The 27910-nt window shown below is 34.5% G+C and overlaps 1 protein-coding gene across 1 annotated transcript; it reads left to right on the top strand.

Annotated features, from left to right (window-relative positions):
• LOC141816347 (uncharacterized) lies at positions 1 to 27910 on the top strand. The gene is made up of 6 exons (XM_074704147.1): positions 1 to 421; positions 548 to 599; positions 13796 to 13851; positions 24313 to 24471; positions 24550 to 24676; positions 27379 to 27910. The coding sequence occupies exons 1-6, from the start codon at positions 55 to 57 to the stop codon at positions 27908 to 27910; spliced, it is 1293 nt and encodes a 430-aa protein (XP_074560248.1). The 5' UTR covers positions 1 to 54.

Here is a 27910-nt window from a genome sequence, read left to right as displayed (position 1 = left end):
TCGCCTTCGCCTTCGCCTTCGCCTCTCATTTGTCATCGCATCTCCATCGTGTTCATGTCCATGTCTTTGTCTTCACACGCATCCCCCGTCCTCCCTTTCCTACCGTTTCGGTCTCTCCCCCACAAGCCGCAGCTCCGATGTGCGGCGGTAAGCGGCAATCCTCTGAGGAAAGCGTCGAGCCGGAAATCGGGCGGTGCTCTCCTGGGTGCCAATCACTCAGATTCAGAGAACAAGGCGCACGCGGGGCAGAATGGAGGATTGGAGGTGCTTTACGATGATGGGTTTGGGGACGTCAGCGTCAAGGACTACTTCGATGCTGCTAGGGCGATTAACAAGCCGGACGGCGGCGCCCCTCGCTGGTTCTGTCCCGTAGAGTGCGGGGCCCCGATAAAGGGGTCGCCTTTGCTGCTTTTCTTGCCCGGTCGGTGTTTGATTCAAGTTCTTGAATTGTTTTTTTTTTCAGCAAAACCATTAGTGCGGTGGAGAATTTGACCTACGGGGCGTGTTTTGCCACTTGAGTCTGGTTTCCCTTTCTCTCTTTCTGCAGGGGCTGATGGTGTCGGAATGGGGTTGATTCTGCATCACAAATCGCTCGGAAAGTAAGATTCTTGAACAGTATTAGTTAGTGGATCTATGAATTCACTGTGAGCTATCTGCATAAAGGAGCACAAAATTATTATTATTATTTCTTTTAAGAGTGCCGGCCCTAGACTTTGAAGGGTCCTAATGGAAATAAAAGGGTCCTTTTGTATTCATATAACAAATAATAAAATCGATGTTATCAAAATAATTTCATTAACAGAACACATAAATTGAGATTTATAATAATAAAAAATATTATATTTCATATTTCTAATAATCAATATCATTACATCATAGAAAATGGAAAATAACTATTACAATTAACTATGAAAAATTAATCTTCTTGTATTTTTATTTGCAAAGTCATCAATCAATCTTTCATAATTAAGTTTTCTAGAAACTCACTCTTAACTGCAATCATAGCCAATGCATTCAATTTTATTTGGGTCATGGTTGATCTCAAACAAGATTTCAACAATTTCAATTTAGAAAAATTTCTTTTTGCAGATGCAATAGTCACCGAAATAGTCAATAATATCCTGTATGCAATGAATGAATTTGGGAAACAATTTAGAAAAACTTCAATTTAGTATTTCATTTGCTATTTTTGTTTCCTTTGGTAGAATGTGTTGTATGATTTTCAGTTTTTGATATAAGTCATCTCCATCCAACTTTGAAACATCTTGTCCTGTATCTTTTTTTTTTGTAATTTCCTTTCAAGGTCCTTGCAACGAGTTTTCAAGTCCTCGTCAATCAATGAACTCAACTATTCAACTATGAAATGGAATCCAAAAAGATCTTCATATTACTCATATTGCTCAAACCTTTTCTTTAATGACCTAATTGTTTAATCACTATGTACAAGAAATATTGAACTCTAAAAGCTTCCTTGACAGATTCTTGAGGTATTTTGGAAGGCTCACATGTGACATCATCAAAATGTATTTTCTATATATTTGTTTCTTTACAAGAAAAACAAGATCAATCTTCATTATCGAAGCAAGTTCTTTTATTGTATTGATGGCTTGTCTAAATTCAGATTCTCTATACTCTTCAAAGAAGCAATTAGCCCCTTAATCTTGGTCATAGCAATGTCAGTAAGCATGTTTTTAGATTGGAAGCCTTTGCTAATAATGTTAACTTTACCTAATTTGTCATACCAAATAACCATGCCCATTAAAAAGTCAAAATTTCGAAGTTCAAATGTTGCTAAAGACAGCTCACTTCTTATTTTAGAGTCGGTGTCTTTTACTTTTACAATTTGAAGTAAAACTTCTCTGATTTGTTGAGCTTGAAGTAACACTGCTTTCACACTTTCAATACGGCTTTCCCATCGAGTGGTTGACAATGGCTTGAAAGTTAAACCTTTTACTGTCACATGATCTATCAAAACCTTTCACCTCTTTGTAGAATGAGAAAATATTGTATAAATCCACTGTACTACTCTAAAAAAGTCTTTCGCTTTTTCATAGGAATTTGAAATGTCACAAAGTGTTAAATTCAAATAATGACAACCACATATAGTGTATAATATACTGTAGGATGTTGGTGTAAGGAGTACTAGTCTGTCCCTAAAGTTTCGATGTTTGATAATATACTTAGATCTGATCTGTTTGACTAAGGTTTGATTCAAACAGGATCTAATGTTTAGATGTAAGTGAAGTTTAGTCAGGTCAAGATTGACCAGAAGACTAGCAAGAAATTTTAATCGGTTAGACCAAGCAAGGAGAAGTCCTAGTTGAGGCTAGGCAGGGAAAGTCATAGTTGGAGGTTAGGCAGGGAAAGTCCTAGCTGGAGGCTAGGCATGAGAAGTCCTGATTTGAAGGATTGGGCAAGGAAGACCTGACTAAAGGTTGGGGAAGGGAAAGTCCAAACAGGTTAAGGGTGACTAGATGTTTGGTAGGTGAGAAGTCTAGCTATGGAAGTGATTAGTTCTTATTGAAGGTTAGGTAAGGGAAAGTCCAAATAGGATATTTGGCAGGTGGGAAGTCTACCTATGGAAGTGACTAGTCTTACCGAGAAGTTAAGCATGGGTAAGCCAGTATGTTAGACCTACAGTATAAGACTTAGGTAAGTTTAGTAGGTCAGACGGACTACAGGTAGGCTTAGGTTGGTTGCTTGTTTGTATGCTGATCTTGTTGGGAAAAGGAGCTAGAAGCAAGATGGAGGAAGCATAAAAGGAGTAAACAGAAGTAGCTGAACTAAGCTCGGAAGTCAACTTAGGTCAAAATTGGTTGATTGGTTTCGGGTGCCCCTATTGAATCCAGACGCTCGAAATAGTCCAGGCGGCCCAGTGAGGTCTAGGCGTTTGGACTGAACAGATCTAGGCTCCTGGATCTGATCCAGGCACCTGAATGGTACAGGTGCCCCTATGTGTTTTAGGCGTCTGGATCAGGTGGAATTGATCCCGATAAAGACCGATGGAACTAGATCGGATCGGATTGGTTCCAAGCGCCCGAAAAGGCATCCAGACGCTCGGAAAGGGATCTAGGCACTCGGAAAGTGTTAGTAGTAACCGTAGAGCCAATTATGTGATGATTGACTAGGAATTTTTGTATCATATTCTATTATTAATAAATACAAGGTTTTTGATTATTATACTTACTTTATGTTTGTGCCAAATAACTAAGTATAATAATGTCCTCAGATAGCTAGTTCTAATCTACATCATATCGATTGTTTGAGTCGATAGTGAGATGATATAGAAAATACTACTCTTAATCATTCTTAGTCAAGCAAATATTTAGGGGCGATATTAATGCGTTGAGACTAGCATGTAGGTCAACTGGATAACTTGATCTCACAAGTCATGAATATGGGATATCGAGTTGACACATGGGTATACATTAGAGAATGTATACTGAATTGACCCATCATGAGAAAATTTCATGGATCATTATATGAGTGTTATAAACTTTCTCATGTGACTATTAGTATGAATAGTCCTTAGACTTGAAGTCAAGTCACTATGGTTCCCTATATAAGGAGTTATATACTTTGGTGTCGTCAAACGTCATCTGTAATAGGGTGGACTATAAAGGCGATCACTGGGTATGTAACAAATTATGCGAAGGGATGTGAGTGATGTAGATGAGATTTATCCTTCTAATATGACGGGAGTGATATCTTGAGGCCTTTTGATAGAGTAGAGTGATATCTTAAGACCTCTTGATAGAGTAGGATCACGAAATGTATGACCATGTTTAAATGAGTCATATGAGATATTGAACTCATTTGCTTAAGTGAGTGTCTACTTGGGGATCAAGAAACACAAAGATTGATAAGAGGATGACACAGTCTATGTCTCATTGATCAATCTAGATATCAAGGATAGAAGGACATGATCATACATTATTATAGTCACAAAGGTTATATCGGATCTCGACATTCTTGTCACTTGGATAGCAATGATACATTGCTAAATTCTACTCATTGCTTATGTTTCTAAAATGAGTTTTAGAGATATTGCCAATGCTACGAGAACCTATTAGATCACACACAAATAACATTCTATTTTGGAGATGTGTTCATTTTAGTTTGACTAAAGAAACAATTAAGCTCATTGGATGACCGAGAGTTAAGTTAGATTCAAGTTGGTTGAATTTGAGTTAAACTCAAATTAAACCAAGTTGATGAATGAAGTTTGGTTCATATTCAAGTTGGTTGAATTTGAGTTAAACTCAAATTAAACCAAGTTGATGAATGAAGTTTGGTTCATCATGCATGATTAATGTGGATTAATCTTGCATTGAAGAAGATGAAGTTAAATTCATCATGCATGATTGATAAAGAATAATTATGCATTGATGAAAGAATACCAAAAGCCTAAAAACCTTTGGTATTCATGGCTTGAGTATAAAAGAGATTTTTCTTCTAAAAATTTGGATGGATGTTCATCTTCTTGCCCTCTCTTCTTTTTAGCCGAAACTTACACCAAATGGTTGCTAGCACAACCAAAACTTTCTCTAAAAGTGAGTGTTAGTGTGGATACGCATAGAGGCACAGACACTTGAATGTACAAGAGATCCTACAAATTTTGGATGAGCGGGATAAGCGAAAGACACGATCCAAAGGTATACCCTATTAGATAAGATTTTGTAGATTTAAACTTGTATGAGTTTGCTTTCGTATGGATCGCTAAAGGAATTCTTTTCCTGCTGCGATTTGTTGATTATCGCATAGGATTCCCTACAGAAAGGTCTTTATATGACCTATACGACCAACACTAAGTGATATCTATTCTACGCCTCATTCTTTATCCTGTGGTGTTATTGAACGCGAATGGAGCCAGACTCATGCAACTGAGAAAGTTTCAGGAGGAGTGCGCGACGCTCAGGACTTCTGGATCGGCTACTACACAACATTTGGTTTAATCTTTCTTCAGTGTTGTGTTTGTATTTAATTTTTTTTATTTAGACTGTAAGATGGGTTTATTCGCCTCCAGGCGAAAGTCCGAAAAGGAGATCATTAGTGGACAGATGCCTTTCTGTGCATAGACCTTGGACGTACTAACCCTGAGAGGTTAGGAACTAAGTAAATCCCCATGTCTTTGTCTCTTTCTCTAATTCCGCTGCTAGTCTCTGTAATAGAACGAACAAACGACGAACGCTATTCATCCCCTTCTAGCGCATGCACCAATCCTACAATTGGTATCAGAGCAGGCTAGCTCTTGATTAGACTAACCGTCACGGGAGCACGACGATAATGATGGAGGGGGAGAAAGGTAATAATTGTCAAGTTTATTTCAAATTTTATATAATATGTTTTAAGTGCAAGGAGAGATGACATTATAAAAATCAGTGTTCTACTTGTAAGACTCGAACGACACCACCGACAGCAAAGGAGCAACGATGTTAGGAGTCCGGCGATCCAAAGAGCACATTACGTGCTTTAAGTGCCAGAAACACGGACACTACAAGAATCGGTACTCGGAAAGGAAGACGGCGGAGAAGAAATCGAAATTAAGGGATGCGATTCCAATAGGAATATTTAATTATGAAAATACCCATAGGGTTTTGCATATTAGAGTTAATATTTTTGAAAATCTAGATAATTTAGTTAATTTAAAAAATTCAAATTTTGATAATTTAGAAAATTTAATTAATTTGAAAAATTCAACTCCAGATAATTTAGAAAATTTAATTAATAAAAATATTATGTTGACTAATTCAAATTTAAATAGTATGACAAATTCAAAATTATCTACTTTGACTAATTCAAATTCAAATTTAAATAATTTGACAAATTCAAAATTACCTATTTTGACAAATTCAAATTTAGAAAATTCAAATTCAAATAATTTGGCCAATTCAAATAATTTAAAAAATTCAGAATTAAATATAATTAATAATATTAATTTGAAAAAGTCAATTAATTCTGAAATTTTAATTATTAATAATAATAATTAAAAAAATTCAAACGTACATCTTATCAACAATAAAAATTCATTTAACTTGAATAAATTAATTAATAAATTTAAATTAAATAATAATTTGTCTAATTCAAAGTTAACAAATTCAATCATTAATAATTCAATTATAATTAATTTAGATTTAATTCAAATAAATAAAAAATTAGATCAAGTCTTTAATCTGTTCAATCAAGATAATGATAAATTGGATAATTTAAATTTAATTAATTTAATAAATTTGAAAATTAATAATAATTAACCAAATAAGATTAAATCGATAATTATCAAGATAAGATGAATAATTCAAATTTAATTAATAATTTAAAATTAAATAATCAAGATAATCTAATAATGAAAAAAATTCAAACTCCAACCAGATAAAGGTTAAAATTAATAATTTAACCAATAAAAATTCAAAATTAAATCTTAAAAATTTTTACAATAAATTTTCAAACTGTAAAAATACTAATTCAAATTTAACACTAAAAATTCAAAATTAAATAAAATTAATTGTAATCGTGTACCCTTTAATTATGAAGTAATGAATAATTCTAAGAATTTAAAATCAAATCTAAAAAATTAGAAATTAAATCCTAAAATTCAAGAAAATAAATCTATAAATTTTAATAAGTCAAATTTAAATCTAAAAACTCAAAAAACTCAAATTTAAATTATCATCAAATTCTATTTAATTATGAAACAGAACTAAACTAATAATTCAAAAATAAATTAAAAATTCAAATTCAAATTCCAATTCAAAATTCAAAAACAAATTCAAATTTAAAATTAAAAAAAAATTAACAATTCAAACATTACTTAATTCAAACCAAAAAGTAAATCCATAATTTAATAATTCAAATAAAAAGAAATTAAAAATCTAATTATAATTATAAAACTAATTTAAAATATTTTCTAATGAAATAAAATTCAAATAAAATTTAAAGTGTATCAAAGTTGGTTGACACAATCGTCGGTCCACACGAAATGTATCAAATCGAAAATTTGATACATTATTAGAAATTAAAAATTACTTAATTTATTTGACTCATATATATCTGTCATGTACATGCACATGTTTTACTTTATATGCACATAAATGCTATGTCATCATGTTTACTTATTGCTTAAGCTAGAAAAATTAGTTAAGGACAAATGACTAGTTGACACTTGCCAACATAGTATCAGGATGAGACGAGATGATAGTACGTTAGGGAAACGTTGTCTAAATAGTCATGTGGGATAAGAAGTATCTTACTTAGTCTGTTTAGTTAGGTTGACCTAACTGAAGTTATCTCGCCAAATCCTAAACTAGTTAGATCAAAGTTTCTCAAGAAGTTGATTAAGGCCATAATTTCTTAAAAAGGTTTTGTCTAAGGAAGTGGTTGTTGTTCCGATAACCAAGAAGACCCTTGCCTTGCCACGATCTGGAAATCAATTTTTGAAATGTGAACTTAATCAACTGACGGTTAAATCTAAATCTAACACAAGGTTAAACACTTATTAGAACTTAATTTAAAATTAATAAAGATAAAATTGATAAATCATCTCACAAAACCTTTAAGGCAACACTTATATGTTATATACTGAGGTACTTAGAATGAGTGAGATGATAAGGACAATTAAAGTATAAAAGTTTAAAAAATATTTTTAAAAATTATTAAATTATTTTCTAAAAACTATTTTTGAAAAATTGGATAATTAATTAAAATTCATATTTGCTATGTGTACCTGTACTATGGTTTTCAAAAATATAAATCTTTAAAAATTGGTTGACCAACACTTAGATTCAGAACCTTTAGGTCAACACTAGTCTAGAACCCTAAGACATATATGCAGAAAATCCTCATGGTTAATAAAGATGTCTTAAGAGAGTGTCTAGTTGAGTCAGAGAGTATTTTTAAAAGACTTAATTTTTAAAAGACCTTTTCAAACTTACTTGAATTTTTTTTTTGAAAATATGCTTTTAAAAACTCATGTTTACAAAATATTTTATAAATTGATCTTTTGACTTGGAACAACATCTAAGACACTAGGGAGATTACCTTGTGGTCAACAAGAAACCCTAAGGAAGTATCAGATTTAGGGGAAATCCAAATTAAAAGTTCAATTCAAATGCATGTTTTAACAAATATTTTTTTGAAAATCATACACTTTGTTCTATTGATTTGGATTACACTGTGTTCTATTGATTTGGATTAACCTTTTAGACAAATAGGGAGTTTGCTTTGTGGGTAACAAAGAGTCCTAAAGAAGTATCAGATTAAGGGGGAGGTTCAAAATCAAAAGAGCAAACATATTTCAAAACTATATTTTATAAATTCTTGAAAAATTTTGAAAGATCTTTGAAAAGCATTTCAAAATGTGGTTCAAGATTATTTGAAAAATCATTCTTTTAATTTGGATAAAACTTTAAAATACATAGGGAGATTGCTTTGTGGTTAACAAAGAACTTTAAAGATGTGTCAGATTAAGGGGGAGATTATGATTTAAAAGGATAATAACTACTTTTTTAAAACCATCTATTTTGAAAATAATTTAAAAATCATTTTAAAATTTATTTTGAAAACTCTCTTGAAAAACTATTTTGAAATATGTTGAAAAATTCTTTCAAAACTTGGTTTGAAAATCTTTTGAAAAATTATTTTGAAAGTCTTTCGAAAATTATTTGAAAATTATTTTTGAAAACTATTATGATCTTTCAAGAACTATCAAGATTAAGTTGTGACCATACGACATACCATGATTGTTGTGCAATTTAATAAGTTTTTTGATGTATGACAAGGAGGAGAAAAGGCTTAAGTTAAAAAATTTAAATTTCTTCCAGACTAATAAACCTTGACCTAATTTTAAAGTTAAGAAATTATCAAACTTAATAAAAGTTGTGTTTTTGTAAGTTTTAAACTAATATTTTATATTTCAGATATATTAGTTTCTAATTCATATTTTAAATTATACATTTTATAAATATCATATAAATTATTTCTAATATTTTATATAATATTAGCATGATCAGGAGAAGAAAAATCTTTAAATGGAATTTAGTATCATAATATTAAATTAATATTTTGTGTAAAACGTCTAATTTAAGTCTATGGTTTAAAACAAATGCAACTAAATAAATATCAGGAATATGTTAAAAATATTTTTTCCATTTTACTTTTATTGCTAATACGCAAGGTGATAAAAATTCATTCATAATATATATTCATTTAAGATTAAAGCTATATTATAAAAATTCATCATAATTAAATGAGAAGTAGGATAATAAACACTGAAAAGTTATTCAGTTGCATCATTAAATACTTTTAAAATTTCACAAACACTGTATATATTCCATTGGTGTAAAAATAAATATACATTAGTATTATTAATATTTTATGTAAAAAATAAATATAATAATTTCTATATTGAAATGAATTTTGTAATAATTGATATGTTGAATTCGAATGTGTTTATACATCACATGAAAATTTTTTAGGTCTCATTTCATTAACTTTATAAAATCTACTTTATTGTTTCATTATACTAGGATGTGATCATAAATAAATAATAATAATTTTAATTAATTAATTTAATTTTTAAAAAATTTAATTAATTGCTAATACATAAATTTAAAATATGACATATGTAGCCAATATAAAAAAATAAACCACCAATAGCGGATCGATATGTAAATTTAAGTTCATCAATTCTTACCGTATTAGAACTAATATTATCAAATGATATCAAAAATATTTTAGAAGTTAATTCATATTCTTCTAAAATTAAGTATAATAATTGAGAAATGTGAGCAATATGTGATTCATTAAATACTCAATATGCTAATAAACATTTTTGTTTTATCCATAAGTTATTGATCCAATGACAAGTTATCCTCATATATGAATGAATATGCTAATGGTCACTCTAAATATCAGAAGATAAAGAAATTTTATTATTTAATTTATTAAATTTTTTAAATAATTTTTTGTTTGTGTTATTAATTTTTTAATTGTACGAGTAAATGTAGTTCAAGGAACACATTTAGCAGGTTAAGTAACTCTTGATAAAAATATTGAAATGTGCATTTAGACTCAAAACTAAATGAAAGATGTTCTATAGAAATAAATCTAGTTAATGACCTTCTTAATTTATTATCAGAATATTTAAATAAACTTAAATCGATACCTCCACTAGTCAATGAAAATCTTGACAATTGTGTTATGTTCGACTTCAAATTTTGTTGGGTACTTTGTTTCGATGTGTCGCTTCAATAACCCATAATCGTTGCTCAATTAGAATTTATAGGAGATTTTGTAATACTTACATTTTGTACATAATTCTATAGATAGAAAAGTGATTTTCTCAAAATGTTTAGTAAAAATAGATGATTTTAAATATGGAGTATCTTGAACCTTAGAAATTTCAATACTTGTATCTTAGATGTCGAAAGTTGCTCTCATTCATGATCAGTAAATTGAATATTATTGAGATACACATTCGGATAGACTATTTCTTTGTCCTTTTGAGATCGAGATGAACCTCCTTTCATTAGAATTGGAGAATTGAAGTTGAAAGCGATCGAGATTCTGAAATTCTAAGATAAGAATAGAGAAGATGGTGTGAAAACAATGAAATGAGTTATCTATTTATAAAATTTAGAGAATAACAATCACTAAATTGTAGTCATTGATAAAAAAAAGTCAAATAATCTCAACCGTTTAAAAATATATAAACAAAAAGCTTCCAATGCCCGAAACTGACGATTAACTGGCTGTCCTAACGTTCAAATAAAAAAAAGGAAAATTGAACTGACGGTTTAAATTGCCCATTCGCGATTAATTTGGGGCTGGGCCGGTTATGGTTCCAGTCTGTTTAATCAGGATCAATAGGTAATCAACCCATTAACCTGGTTATGGATTCGGGCCATGCCTTGGTAAGAGGAAAAAATATTTTTTCCCTCTTTAACGATGGTTAATTCCCGCCCCCACCCCCTTAGTGCCCACGAGATAAACAATAAAAAGAATCCTCTCTTAAAGGATGGTTACTTGTTTTCTCTCCTTCATCTCTCCACGAAGTAAATAGAGAAAGATAAATCTCTTTGAGATAGATGGAACAAATTATTAGAAAAAATAAAAAATTAAATATAATATAATTTCTAATCTTATAAAAATATACTATTATAAATTAAATTATTATATATATAAATATATAAATGTGATTTAATTTTAAACTGATCAAAATAAATCTAATTTAAACCTATGTTATCCTACCTTGTCTATTTGGTGAACTTTAAGTTAACCTTTAATTGACTTTTACTTAATAAACATATAATATTTCATGAGATAATATCAAAATTTTAACTTCTCAAATATAACTTAATAGTAAGCATGTATAATAATCAAATATTAATAAAAATATTTTTTAATTAATATATTTATATTGAAACCTATATTCTTATGTGGTCTAATACTTCCTTGGGATTCTGCATTGTCAGGATATTTAAAAAAGTATTGAAATCGCATTAGTATAATATAATATGTTATCGGAATTGTGTTATTCTGATCATAAATTGAAACTTCAGCATGACTTGGAATTTCAAGTCTTTGTCTGAACAACTAATCTAAATCATTTTTTATCACCAATTATGCCAATTTAGTATGTATTATGATGTGATTTACGGGTATAATGTATACATCATAAGAATATAGGTTTTAATATCTCTTCTGCAAAAGGTGGAATCCGCCACTTTAGCGGCCCCACACGGTCGGCCCCACGACCATCTGTGAGGAGGTAAATCAGAAACTGCAGTTGGTCACGACGCAGGAGGGTATTGCCTGGCTTCGCCAGGATTCAAACCCTTGCCCTCTTCTGCAACTCTGCTGCGTCGTAACCAACTCAGCTATGCCCCGGGGCAGATTGAAGGGATCAATTGAAGGGTAAATTAGAGTACTCATTTTTATTTTTAAAACAACCTCCTTGTGTTAATTCTCATATGAACCACTTGTGAGAATATCAATTATTTACTCCTCTAATAGTTTAATTATTTTAAAACCTATTTCATTATTTTTACATATTAATTTAATCCATTTTTTTAAAAATAGTTATGCAAATATATGGAATCATTTTATCTATTTATTTATGCACAATTTAATATTTAAGAGTCTAATGATAGATTTTATCCACCTCTATGTACAACAAAAGTTCTTAGTGTTTGCGATCAAGTTTGCTCGATTTGAATTTATATCTACAAATAAAATATAAAAATAATTTAGAAAACTCAAAATAATATCTAATAATGATAATAACATAAAAATTTAAAAATTAATAGAATTCAAAATCGATGGGTCAAATTTGATCCTGCTACCTTAATATAATCTTAATTCTACACGAGACCTCTATTACCTTCAAATAAAAAATTTATTCATTTATTTTCCATTGTAAACTAGATATGTCAACCTAAAATAAAATTCTAATAAAATAAAATAAAATATTGACCTTTTCCCTCAATCAATGAAACAAGGTAGATGTTTCGTTGATATGGGTTGCTTGGATCAATCAAACCTATTAAAAAAATCGTAATTAGTTCAAATTAATCAATTATTTCTTGGTATCAACATCCAATCATTCACTAATTTCTTACCATTAATTGATCGGAGTTTGAGCAACAATCTTGTTAATCGAGGATATCAAGAGGCTCGAAAATTGAGGAAAGTCAACGGTTCTCCTTGGTTCGAGTAAAAGCATCGAAACAGGGAGCCATGGGCGTTGGAAAGATAGGAGGGGAGTTGATGGCTGATGAATGAAAAATGAGAGAAATAGAGATAAGGGAAAAAGGTTCTTCTTGACTCATTGCCAATGGTGGCTAATACTGTAGTGAATACTAACACTTGTTGCGATGAACAACAACAACACACAACACTTATTGTGATGAACAATAATATTTGCTGCGATGCACATATCAAAAGGAGATAGAGGAGGGGAAGAAGAGAACTGAGAAGGAAAAAAGGTTGTCATTGGCTAAAGGATCAACAACGATCAGGAAAAACAACTTTGCTAGTGGGGTGGTTAGAGGGAGTAGGAAGAGAGGAAGGAAAATGGCCGACTAAGAGGTGGCTAGAAGAAGACACTTGATGGAGGAGGGAAGGTTGTTGCTCTCGATGATTGAAAAAAAAGAGGAAGAAGATAAAGAGAGGAAGGAGGAAGAGGGGGGAGGAAGATGTGTTTTTGGGTGGAAATAGCTGGCGCGTGGAGGGGAAGAGAGGTGGTGTTTGGCAAGGGTTCGTGTGCATGAGAAGAAATCATGTGAGAGAGTTAGAGAGGAGAGAGAAAATCATCCCTACCTCCTTAAAAAATTCCTTAATTTGTTTTAAAGCGATCGAACCACTTTATTCCACTTAAAATTTTGGTTCGGCATAAATTGACTAAAACAAATCCAAATGAATCCCAGTTTAAATCCACATAACCCTAATCACCACACCTACCCAATGAATTAAATTCAAATCCAATTCAACTTTAACACAACATTTATTTTTAATGGTTTGGTTTGATTTATTTTGCCAATTCAAAATTTTAGCAAAAATAAAATTTTAATACGCGAAAAAAATTCGGTATTTAACATGTGTACTAAATTTTGCCGAAGTTCTAAGTTCTATCTAAGTTTATAAATAATTGTATTCTTGGTTGAAATATAAAAACTCGGTACATTATAGGTAAAACTCAAACTTTTCTCTTTCCACTTTTGTGTTTCCTTCTTAATACGAAGTTATAATGATACACTGGTCGAAAGATAATTGTTTTTCTTAAAATCTCTTGTTTTTGCAGGGTTTTTGAAGTCAGATGCTTGCACATACCAGTAAATGATAGAACACCATTTGAAGGTTAGTAGCATTGCCTTGTTTGTTCTATATATATAACAGTATATATTTGTTAATTATGTTAGCTATTGATTAGTTTTATTAACTTCCTAATTGTAGATAGCTTCTAAGATGAGTTTAGTTTCCTAAGATGAGTTTCTAGTCTTGTATATAAATATACCTTATCTTTCAATAAAGTGATATATTCTTATTTTTTACCTCAAGTAACATGGTATCAGAGCATTAGAGATTCGAACTCCATCCTCGCCGCTGCTACCCTCTTGTTTTCCACTTGTCCGCGTGTGCACCAACCCGACGAGCTCACGACCCCGCGCTCATCTCATCGCCAATCAATCGATGCGTCTTGGTTATCCTTTGAATTCTTTTCTTATTTGACGTCCTTTGGGATAAAGTCTTATGGTTGAGAATAAGTCTTTTATTATGATGGAGGTAGTGCTTGTGATATCTAATATCACATACTATAAGTTGAATAGTTCGAACTACTTGGATTGGAGTAAGATTGTTCGTCTTTATATACGAAGTATTGATTAAGATAGTTATTTGACTGATGATCCTCCTAAAGATGATTCAAAGCAAACATGACTTAGAGAGGATGTTTGCTTATTCGTTTAAATTCGGATTTGTATTGATAGTGAGGTAATCAGTTTGATCAATCATTGTGAATTTGTTAAAGAATTGATGGATTATTTAGAATTTTCATACTCTGGAAAAGGGAGTCTCTCCCGCATGTATGAGGTTTACAAAGCCTTTTATTATATGGAAAAACAAAATCAACCTTTAATCAATTATTTTATGATGTTCAAGATGACATATGAGGAGCTTAATATGTTACCGCTCTTTAGCCTTGATGTGAAAGTTCAACAACACCAACGTGAGTAGATGACTATTATGAGCTTTCTCGCTGGCCTATCTCCTGATTTTGAGTCTGCTAAGTCACAAGTTCTCTCTAGTTCTGAGGTTTCCTCTTTACAAGATATATTTAGCTGCGCTCTTCATACAAAAAATACTACACCTGTTTCGCTTGGTGGTGCTTTGGTAAGTCGCAATATTGATTATGCACCTGGAAGATCAATTAGTCACAGTGGAAACAAAGGAGGAGGTTCACAAGACTTTCAAACTTGAACATCGAATTTTAATAGTATTGTGTGCAATTATTGTCGTAAGCCAGGTCATACAAAGTTTGAGTGTAGAAAACTTTAGTATAAAAACACTTGGCTCATATTGCGTCTACCAATGATGCCTTTAATAAGTGAGTTTTTATCTTTGTAGATAAATTTGCTAAATTCTTAGAATATCAGGAATCACTCAAGTCTTTATTTTTCTCTGTCATTGCTATTGTTGATTCAGGTAAACACAACGGATGTCTTGTTTTCTCATCCTCTAAATCGGTTATTAATTCTAGCGCTACGGATCATATGATAAGTAATTCTAGTTTCTTTTTCATTTTTCAGTCCAAAGTTAACACTTCTACCATTACTTTGGCTGATGGATGACCATCTTGTCTTCGTGGGTTTGGCACTATCAATACCCCTTTGCTTCCTTTGTCCTCTGTCCTCTTTCTTACATTTACTTAATTTATCCTTTAATTTGCTCTCTGTCAGTCAACTAACTCGTAATCATAACCATTGCATCTTATTTTTTCTTGATCATTAATTATTTCAGGATCTTTTGCCGAACAAGATTATTGGTAAAAGACATGAGTCTGGAGGCCTCTACATTCTTGACACATCACTCCCAAAATATTTTACTTGATCGAGTGTCACTTCTCCTTTCGAGATTCATTGTAGGTTGGGTCATCTATCTCTCCCTTTGTTTTAGAAGTTTTGTCCACAATATAATAAGGTATCTTCATTAGATTGTGAGTCGTGTTAGTTTGTCTTAGTTTGAATTATAGAGTAAATATACGTGCTACTATTCCTTTTGAATTAGTTCATTCTCATATTTGGGGTCTTGTCCTATTTTTGTTTGAACATGGATTTAGATATTTTGTTGCTTTTGTAGATGATTATCCTCTTGTAACTTGGTTATATTTAATGAAAAGTCATTCTGAATTATTTTTTCTATTTTATGCATTTTGCGTTAAGATTAAAATTCAGTTCGATATGTTCATTCGTATCTTGTGAAGTGATAATGCCAAAGAATATACGTCCGATTTATTTCAATCTTATATTGGTCAGAATGACATACTTTACAGAATCTATTATGTTGATACTCCACCCAAAATGGTGTGGCAGAATGTAAGAACAGATATCTTCTTGAAACTACACGGGCCCTTTTATCTCAAATGAATGTTCTCATCAAAGCATTTTGGGTTGATGCAGTATCTACAACATGTTTTCTTATTAAACGCATGTCATTCTCTGTTCTTTATGACGAGACCCCTTGTACAATATTTTTTGCCAATAAACTGTTATTTTCTGTTAACTATAGGATATTTGATAGCACATGTTTTGTTTGGGATATTCATCCGCATATCACTAAAATAAACCTCAAGTCTTTGAAGTGTGTTTTCCTCAGTTACTCTCGTCTTCAAAAAGGATATAGGTGTTATTGTCTCAGTATTAATAAATATTTTATTTCAATTGATGTTACCTTTATGGAAGATACACTTTATTTCTAGTCATCATTTATTCTGACTTGTCAGGGGGAGGATGATGATTTGTTAGTATATTCTGTCAAATCCTCTGCACTTGTCTCGGAATCAGATCCTGTCAAGCCTCTTATTATTCAAGTCTACTCTATGTGTTAATCTTTTGATTCAGGTCCTACACCTCTGATGAGTGTGTTTTTATTGTATAAATTTATTTTTCTTTGTCACTCACACACTTCAAAATTAAAATTTATAATTAATCAAACCCCTAATTATCGCTTAGGTAATATAACAGAGATCTGGGTCGTTTCTCATGGAATCAATGATGGAAGTTGTCTTAGACACATGGTTCGAGGTTTTTATTTGTTGATGTCCATTTATTCACAATTAAATTCCACAATTATTAATGTTACATAATATTGAAGCATAAAGAATACAATAGGTATAGACAACTATATATAGATAACCGGGTATATGGGCCTTTATGGGCCTTAACACCCCCCTTCAAACTCAAGGTGGAAGTGGAGGTTCTGAAACATTGAGTTTGAGTAAATGAAGCCGATGTTGCTCTCGAGTTTGTGCTTTAGTGAAAAAATCTGCCACTTGTAGTTCTGAGGGCACATACTGAAGAGCAATTGTTTTCTGATGACAATGAGACCGAGTAAAGAAAGCATCAACACCAATATGCTTTGTAAGTTCATGCTTCACAGGATCATTGGCAATCTGTATGACTCCAGTATTGTCACACAGAAGAGGTGTAGGAGCATCACAAGAAATACCAAAATCTGCTAATAACCATCGAAGCCATACTATCTCTGAAGTGGTAGTGGCAAGTGCTCGAAGTTCTGCTTCTGTACTAGAACGAGATACAGCCACCTGCTTTTTAGACTTCCATGCAAGAGGAGAAGAACCAAGAAAAATGCAATAACCTGTGACAGAACGACGATCTGTTGGGTCACTTGCCCAGGTGGAGTCTGAGTAAGCATGAAGCTGAAGTGGACTATCACGAGCATAGAACAAACACTGAGAAGATGTCCCCCTTAAGTACCGTAGTACACGAAGCAAATGTCCAAAATGAATGGAAGTAGGAGCACTCACAAACTGACTCAGAATATGAACTGCATGAGCAATATCAGGTCTGGTAACAGTGAGATAGACAAGGCTGCCTACAATACGCCGATATCGAGACGAATCCTCAAGAGGTGTACCATCAGTAGAACGAAGTTGTAAATGAAGATCCATAGGTGTCGCAGCTGTTCGACTATCTGTAATGCCAGAACTATGAATAAGGTCTTGTATGTATTTGGACTGAGAAAGATAGTAGCCATCTGCCGAATGTAATACCTCAATCCCTAAGAAATAACTGAGTGGACCCAAATCAGACATTTGAAATTGCTCACTAAGTTGCTTTTTCACACAAGAAATGTGTTCCACATCGTCCCCCGTAATCAACATATCATCAACATATAGAAGAAGCAAAGTGCGTCCACGTGGAGAGAGATGAATAAATAGAGCAGGGTCATGATCACTAGGTAAAAATCCAGCAGCTTGTATCACAGATACAAAGCGCTCAAACCAAGCACGAGGAGCCTGTTTAAGACCATATAGAGCACGACGAAGACGACAAACATGACCAGGAGGAGCATCAACACCTAGGGGTGGTTGCATATAAACTTCTTCATGCAAATCACCATGAAGAAAAGCATTCTTAACATCCATTTGAGAGATGGTCCAAGAAGAAGTAGCAGCCACAGCAATAAGAGTACGAACAGTAGTCATATGAGCAACTGGTGCAAATGTCTCATCATAATCTCGTCCTTGAGTTTGCTGAAAATCTCTAGCAACAAGACGAGCTTTGTATCTCTCGATAGAACCATCAGACTTGGTCTTAATTTTGAATACCCATTTAGATGTAATTGGCACTGCATGTGATGGTAGTGGAACAATATCCCAAGTGCCTGTACGATCAAGAGCAGCAAGCTCCTCAGACATAGCAAGTTGCCATTCCGGAATAATAGAAGCTTCTTGGTAAGTTGATGGCTCGACACTCACACATGTAAAACCATACTTGGCAGCGGGACCAATAGTAGCACGATCTCTTAAATTATATCTTGGACCAACCTGTAACTCATCAGGAGCAGTATGAGACTCATCAATATTATTAGAAACATCAACAGCAGGTGAATCAGGACTGGCCGTGGTGGTAGAACTAGATGGAGACACTGTGAGATTTGTGAGACGACGATGTAACCCATCCTTTGGACAGATCGAGGTTGAAATCGACGCCTGCTTCGGAAGTTTGCAGCCAACGCGACGTGCTCGGGAGAAGAAGCAGCTTCGGCCGCGACGAGGAATGAGACGTGCAGGCGAGGACTCGTGCTTGCTAGGGATGACGGCGGCGCTGGCTAGGGATCGCGAGATGTCGCGTACAGGGGATGGAGACGCGAGACAGCGGCGAGACGGCTGCTGCAGACGAGGCGCGCGGAAGAGACTCGCGGCGCGTGGAGAAAGAGAGAGAAAAAAAAAACTTGACGGCGGCGGCGGTAGATTAGGGTGAATAAACCTAATCCCAATCGATTTGCTCTGATACCATGTTACATAATATTGAAGCATAAAGAATACAATAGGTATAGACAACTATATATAGATATCCGGGTATATGGGCCTTTATGGGCCTTAACAATTAATACTAAGTATACATAATTACAACTTAAAACCTATTATACATTTCTAATCATAAATTTATTCAAACAACAATCCAATTTACAACATTAACTATACTTCACATAATAACACAACAACTTTGTTCTATCTACCACAATACTCACAAATTCAACATACAACATGAATTCCATTCATACAACATACAACAACGTACAACATACATCATACAACATACTTTCATTTATTAACATTACTCAAACAACACATAATCCATGTGCACATGAATCAAAACAACTATACAATCATATAACTGTTCAATTCAACAACTAAATCATTAACAAAATTCGATCCAAACAATCACATTCCCAAACAACTTCATGCTATCAAAACTAAACCAACAACCACATTTCTAAACAAATCATTCAACATCCAATTGAAGTACTCAATCAAAACAAAACAAATCAACAAAATTGGGGGTTTTTGATTCAATCAGCTAATAGACGGGAAAAAAGAAACAAATTAAACTAGGGTTAGGGTTAGTGTTTTCCCGAATCAGCAGCAAACAGGGCAACTAGAGTTTTGGTGGAATTGCGCCAACAGGACGAAGACCTCGCCGGAGCTGGACAAATCCGATGACAGTAGATCGGAGAAACAAGATCTGGAGCTCCTTCCTCTGCCCGACCCCTGCTGTCCACAAACGAAGGGTTAGACAAAGAAATGGAACCCCTTACCTGACTTCATCGGTAGATGAGAGATGATCGGAGTTCAGAACCGATTCTTCCCCCGCGTTTGAAATCACGTCGGCGAAGGTGTCCGTTGCTCGGAGCTCTGGTGGATGCGGAGGGATAGAGAGCTTACCAGAGCAACCACTCATGGCTGGCACCACTCATGTCTGGCACCACTCATGGCTGGTGTCCCTATTGTGCGGAAGGGCCGTCGGCTGCCAATCGCCGGAGCTGGCCATTCTCAGCGATCTTCCGCGACTGACGGGGATTAGGAACTCTCACGTTCGAAATCACGTCGGCGAGACTCCGCGGTTGCGTCGGCACTTGTCGATCGCAGCTCCTGCCGCCGTTGCTCGTGTGCTGATCGGGAAGAAGAAGAAATCGCGCGATCGAGAAACTACAGTGTTACCTAGGACTGAGCCCCCCTCGTCACTGAACAAAAATCGACTTATAAGCCGACGTTGAATCGGTTGTTTGCCATTGAACCGGCCTAGAACCAGGTTGAGCCATATAAATTGAGCCGGTTCGAACCGAACTTGAGCCCAAGCTGGATTGAACTCAAGCTGAATTGAACCGATTTTGAACCTGGTTGAGTCAAACTGAATCCGATTTAAACCCGACTCAAACCAGGATTGATTTTCTTCCAAATTAGGCCTGTTTGCGGGCTTTCGAAATTAATTTCTTTAGCCCGATTTCAATTTTTTGCAATTGGACTTCATTTTAATTTCCTGCAAAATCAAATATAACAAATTAATACCCATAAATTACTTCATATTAATAAAAAATAGAATAAAGACCTAAAATTCTTCCAAGATACAGAAATAAGCTCAATACCCAATTTATGACATAAAATATGATCAAAACAATCCAATATAACCCTAATTAATCCTGTCAAATAGCCACTTATCAACCTCCTCCCTCATTAGTTGATTCAGTCACGAGCAATGATCTCCCTATTGCGTTACGCAAAGGTAATTGTTAGTGTACCTATCCTACTTCTTTTGTTTCTTATAATGGTCTGTCGTCATTCTCTTGTTCTTATGTTGCTTCACTTACTCTATTTCTATTCTTAAAACTGCCCGTGAAGCCATATCTCATCCTAGTTGGTATTATGCAATGATAACAGAAATGAATGCTTTTGATGACAATGACACTTAGGACTTGGTTGATTTACCTTCAGGGAAACTGACTATTAGATGCAAATGAATGTTCACAATTAAAGTCAACTCGGATGGGTCAGTTGCCAGATTAAAAGTCTTATTGTCGCAAAAGGCTTTGCTCAGACCTATAGCGTGGACTTTTCTGATACTTTTTCTCCTATTGTAAAATTGACATCTGTTCGATTGTTTATTTCAATGGTTGCTACTCATCTTTGACCTTTACATCAACTTGATATCAAAAAAGCTTTTCTTCATGGAGATCTTTAGAAAGAAGTGTATATGGAGCAATCTCCTGGTTTTGTTGCTCAAGAGGAGTCAAAGCGAGTTTGTCATCTTCAAAAGTCCTTGTATGGTTTGAAACAAAGTCCTTGTGCTTAGTTTGAAAAATTTAGTCAAGTTGTTGAAAATTTTGATATGATAAAAAACAAATCTGATCATTCTGGGTTCTACAAGCAATCAGGAGCTGATATCATCTTGTTAGTTGTGTATGTGGATGATATTATTATCAGTAGAAGTGATATTACGGGAATCTCATCTCTTAAGTCTTTTATTCATACTCAGTTTCACATGAAGGACTTAGAGGTGATAAAGCATTTCTTAGGTGTTGGAAGTTACAAGGAGTACAAAAGATATATTTCTATTTTAGAGAAAATATGTCCTTGATTTATTAATTGAGACAGAAAAATTTGGGACAAAGCTTTGTAGTGCTCCAATATTTTAGAACATGCAACTCACAGGAGATGGGGAACTATTCGAATATCCTGAGAGATATCGAAAATTGATTGGAAAGTTGAATTACCTTACTATAACTCATCCAGATTTGCATATTCGGTTAGTGTTGTCATTCAGTTTATGTCATCTCTAACAATTCATCATTGAGCAGCGGTAGAATAAATTTTGTGTTACTTGAAGGGGCACCCGGACGAGGTATCATGTATGCAAATCATGAACACACTCATATTGAATGTTTTTTTCAGATGTTAGATTGGGCAAGTTTCAAAATGGATAGAAGATCTACTTCAGATTATTGTATCTTTGTTAGAGGAAATTTAGTCTTTTGGAAGAGTAAGAAGCAAAATGTTGTGTCATGATCCAGTGTAGAGTCAGAATATATGACTATAACACAGTCTGTGTGAGATAATGTGGATATATCAATTCTTGACTGAAGTAGGATTTAAGGCTTCAGTACCAACAAAATTATGGTGTGATAATCAAGCTGCTCTTCATATTGCATCGAATCCTGTGTTTCACAAGCAACCTAAGCACATTGAAATTGATTGTCATTTTGTTTGTGAGAAGATTCAACAAAACTTGATTTCTACAGGATATATGAAGACTGATGAACAACTAGGAGACATCTTCACAAAAGCTTTAAATGAGATTCAGATTGATTATCTTTGTAACAAGTTGAGCATGATTAATATCTATGCTCCAACTTGAGAGGGAGTATTAGCTGTATATATGATATCATATTAGCTGTATATATAATACCATATTAGCTATATATATATATATATATATATATATAGATACCCTGCACGCCTTCTTTTGCACGACTCGTCTGTGACAGAACATTCCGAACTCCTAAAACAGTATAGTGTCATTTTATAATTATTTTGTTTAATTTTTAGTTTATGGTTAAGCCATTTAAGATTTTTCCTTTAGAGTTTAGGGTTGGATTATAGTGTTAAGCACAAAAAATTTTCAAAACGAAAAAAATTTAGTTGTTCACGGAGTGTGTCAAATAAGAAGTGCAGGATAACAATCCGGCACACTCCGTAAGGAACTAAATTTTTTTCGTTTTGAAATTTTTTTTGTGCTTAATACTATAACTCAACTCTTAAACTTTAAAAGGAAAATCTTAAATGACTTAACCATAAGCTAAAAAAAAAATGACACTGTATACTGTTCCGGGCACTCGGAATAGTTCTGGGCGCTTGGAACGGTGCACTAAGAAAATGTACATCGATTGAAGCGAAGGCCATATAACCCAGGGGGAATAACAATGATACCTCTTTTGCAGATGATACAGTAACCCCCTTTCACACTATTTATTCATCTTGCTCATAGATGCTCTTCATAAGATTTTATTTAGAGGGAGAGGTCCTAACACTTGCTAATATTCATGCTAACAAAAGACTTGATGCACATGGATAAGAAAGAAGCAGAGACTTGAAAAAGGAACCAAAGAACTTTGCAAGCTCACCTAGATTTTTTCACCTCCTCAAATAAGAAAAGGATGTGAAATTTATGCGCATAGCACAACACATGCTCAAGCTTGGTTGATTGTCAACAATTAAAGTCATGAATGCTCTCCTCCTTTGGCCCTCTTTGCTACTTGGAGATGCGGAGACTTCTGTTAGTTTGACGTTCTAGCTCAAGCTTCCTAGGCACCAGCACATGTCTATACCTAGATTGGTTGGCTACAGCTTCTCCCCCTGCACTCTTGCACCTTCTGTATTATTGTTTTTGGCCATCCTCCATAAGCACAAGTTTTTGGTTTTCATATCACTGTATTTGTGTACTAGACATACTCTAATATAGCTTTGGTGAATCTTTATTCACTCTTACTCGTTGGAAAAAAAGTTGTGAAAATTTTCAAACAAGAAGAAATAAGTTTTACAGATCAATTTGTAGTTGTATAAATAGGATTCTTCATTCTTTATGATAATATATTGGGCCATATCATGGAGGTTATTATTCTAGTTTATATTAATGTACATAAAATAATGACGTCCTACATTTTGATGGATGACTAATTTTACCCATTTCTTTCTATTTCTTATTCTGGTATTTTCCATGTGGAAAGGTAACTGATCTATGCTAAATTGGGAGTAACTTTAGGTGAATAGACAACAAGGAGGTGATATTATGGTACTAGCAATAGGTGGAAGTGGTCATACCCATAGCAGTTCTTAGCCAGTAGTTCGAAAGTAATAACTACAACCATTTCCTCTGGAGGTAGCAGAGAAGTAGGTGAGAGGAGAGAGCACAACATAGCAAACAAAGTCTCTACTGGAGTCATCAAAGAAAGGGCTAGATGTATAATCTCTTTCTATTTTACTGTTCTGTAGGATCACCCTCAATTTTGTGGATCTCATCCTTGGGGGGCAACAAGGTTAGGCAACATGATGTTCTCTTCATAAACAGAAACCTTGTTAAGACTGAACAAATTTTCTCATGAGCTTTCATTTTTAGGCAAGACAATTTTCTCAATTTTCACAGGTTATTAGAAATTTTCCATATATAAACCACTTAGCAGATTTTGATGATTATCGCTGTTGTTGTTCTTTCCTAACAACATAGTCTGGACCTTTGCTTTAAGGACTACTGAAAATTGTGGACAATGCTGTGAAGAATGAGTTTGCTAGGTCTCCACATACACCAATCTATCTTGTTGGAGAATCCTTTGGTGGATGCTTGGCTCTTGCTGTTGCAGCTTGCAATCCTGATATTGACTTAGTACTGGTGCTAGTTAATCCAGGTTTGTTCCAGCACTTAATATTTGGTGTGCTTGCAGTGCTATTAATGTTCAATGGTTGTTATTTTTTTCTTCATTCAGCAACATCTTTTGGCAAATCGCAATTGCAGCCTATAATCCCTCTTCTGGAGGCTTTACCCAGAAATCTTCATGCTACTGTACCTTACTTCCTTAGTTTTATCATGGGTATGTTGTTTATCTCTTTCTGGCAAAAATTTGGTAATGTTGTCCTCTTAACAATTCAATTCACAGCCACTCCCAATCAATATTATTATTGTAGGATGTGTAGGTCCTGAAGTTTCTCTTTATTGAAATTTAGAACTGAAATTGTGATATAGTCATGGTGTTTACTCTTTAGAAATGAATTCTCTTCGATCGTGTTCCTGTTTTTTCTTTTCTTTTTTTTGTTCAAATTGTTGGTTATAATGATTAAGAAATGGAGCTTAGCATACATGAGCGGATGTAATATAATATATACATCATTGATATGCATTAGATAAACATCCACAAACCAGGTGTCATCTAAGTTAAACACTTTAAACTCTCACTTTGGCTTTTTTGTCATTGTAAAATCTAGGTTTTTAAGTGATACTAATGCTGGTTTCTCTCCCTAACCATAGGATTTAAATATAACCAACTTTTATGTATACGCAATGTGTCTTAATTTTCTGAAACATTCTTTAAATAAGAAATCAGAGATACTTATTGTTTGATCTCGGCAACATTTCTTCATTCCAATCTTTGGTTTTTTTATACAATTCTTGGTTCAATTACCAATCAGTATTGATAATTAAGGTCAAAACATTTCATTCTGTTCACTAACTGATATCGATACTATGTTAGAAATTGAGTCGATTGAAACTATTGTTATGTCAGCATGGGTAAATGCCATTGTGTCGTCTATGCCTAATAGTTTAGATGGTGTCGAACAAGACACATTAGTCCAACATCCTCTAGATTCAACTGAGATAGGAAAATTTTATTCTCTATTGGCTTCAAGGAGGAGATGAAACATTAAAAGGAGAGAGGATGAGTAGAGGAGAGTTTGACAAGATTGGCTAAGAAGAGAAGAGGAGAGCTCGACAATATTCACTAAGAAGGGAGATTCTCTTTTTGTAACTGAACTTTCGATTCCGTTTGCCAATTATGGGGAGTAGATGAAATCCTAAAAAGTGAGAAGAGACAATGCATCAACCAGAACATCAATAGTAGAAAATAGTGCAAGAAGTGATGCCAACAATAAAAAAAATCTAAACGTATTGATATTCTTTACCATACCGGTTCAATGATGCTACAATTTCAGCTCCAATTATGCTAGTTTAAGCCCAACTTCTAACATTTAACTGAATTGAATATTTTTATGAACATGTTAAGAAAAATTATAGGGATTAATCTCAGTAAGATGCTATAAGAGTCAATGCTCTTATTTGATGCACAACCCTTATTTTTGTATTATGAAGTTAATTGAGGTGCATTTAATATTTTAGCAGCTTGTTGCTATAGATTTTCTTATTCAATTTTATAAATCCCATAAATTTATAGTTGAAGGTAAACAATATAAGTGGAAGAAATTATAGATTTTTTTTTTTGTCTTAGTGTGCTTTAAAATATGCTGAAGCATATTGAGTGTCAGTGTAACATTACACTGAAACATTACTATTCAGGCTGAAGACCAAAACATTGTTACACGTCATTACTTTATGCCTTGATACAACTACTTAATAAACTAGTGTCTTATTGTTGTCAGAACTACCAATATAATTTGTTTGCTTCCAAGATGCATGTATGTATGTGAGCCTTTTTAACACCAGAGCATGTGGTAGTGTGATAATCTTACCAAACCCTAAGAAAGGATCACAAAGCCAAAGAAAGACAAACGCTGCAGACCCCTTCCTTCTATGTGTGAACTGGACCCTTCACTCTGATGTCTTTTCCATGCTGCAACAGAGACTATTATGGTTTGTTCAGCCTGATCCAAATAATTGAAAATGAGGATTGAAGTCAAAGGTAGGTGATCCGGTGTATAGTTCATGGATCCCACGTGGCAGCAAAAGTCTTGGATTGAGTCAACGATTAGTACAACCTGGCCGATTAAGGCGATCCTGCTTAACAAGTCTAGGCTTATGAAAGTTCGGTTAGGCCCAATCAATTCGCTGTTTAGGGCTCAAGTCTCCTGTATGGCTCAACCATCTCATATACAGGGCTCAGTCCCCTGTATGGCTCAGCCACCTCATATACAGGGCTCAGTTCCCTGTGTGGCTTAACCATCTCATATATAGGGCTCAGTCCCCTATGCGGCTCAGCCATCTTATACATACGGCTCAGTCCCCTATGTGGCCCAGCCATCCCATACACAGGGCTCAGTCCCCTATGTGGCTCAGCCATCTCATATCCAGGATTCAGTCCCCTAAGTGGTTCGGCAACATCATCGGCAAGGCTTGATCCCTTATGCAGCTCACCATTCCAGTAGCTCAGCTAAAACGACAACAACACGTGCGCGGCGAATGCTGAATACAAGGACGGTTACTAGGTTATCGCACCAACGCCCTAGATCCCCGCCTGCTACCTCCTCACAGCAAAAGAATAAAATTAGACCTCATTACTGAAACAGAAAATGGTTACGAGGTAACAGACCCTGTCCCCCAGATGCCATCTTAATCGGACACCTGGCAATGATAGCAGAATTGGTCTGCCTAATGGCCGACAATAATTCTCCTTGGAAGAAATACGTGGCTATCCCCTCACGACTATAAAAACCCCCCTTCAGGTATGGAAAGCTCTCTCTCTGGGAGATACATCTTTGACACCTATTATCTTCTTCTTCGGGGACACTGGCTAACTTGAGCGTCGGAGTGGCCTGCCGGGTAGACCCGGCACCCATCTAACTCTCTTTTCTAGTCTTCTTGACAGGGGTAAGGCTCGCAAGAAAGGTGGGAAGCGGTTGAGGTGGCATAATATTGACTGGTGCCTTGACCTTCACCGGGATCTAGCCGGAACAAATTTGGCGCCGTCTGTGGGAAAATCTGAGCTAGACAGCACGATGGCTGACACCAGGCGCACCACCGACAATCCAGAGCCCACCGAAGAAAATCCTGATGAACTTATCACAATATCACGGGCAGGACTTCAGGAGCTTGTCTGGGAAATGGTGGAAGCACATGCACGTCGTGCCCAGCCACCACCTTCTATGGCACCCACAGCCAATGCCCCTCCTGTGGTGCCGAGGCCATGGCCTACAGAAGAAATTCCATTACCCAGGGGATCTATTCTTCAAGAGGAAGTCCCCTTTCCAAGAGTCTCTATTCCTCGGGAAGAAGTTCCTTTGCCAAGAGGGTCTGTTCATAGAGAAGAAAGGCCTATAGAAGCAGATTCCTGGGGTCTCGAACTGGGGAAGCATGGCGTGATGAACGCAAAGGAAAGGCTCCAGCTTATGGACCTATAG

Source organism: Curcuma longa, unplaced genomic scaffold (assembly GCF_044706935.1).
Source record: "Curcuma longa cultivar G26 ecotype Majalengka, Jawa Barat unplaced genomic scaffold, ITB_CL_G26_1.1 contig_16192, whole genome shotgun sequence".
In the NCBI taxonomy this organism is placed as follows: Eukaryota; Viridiplantae; Streptophyta; class Magnoliopsida; order Zingiberales; family Zingiberaceae; genus Curcuma; species Curcuma longa.
This window is presented reverse-complemented; position numbering and strand designations above follow the sequence as displayed.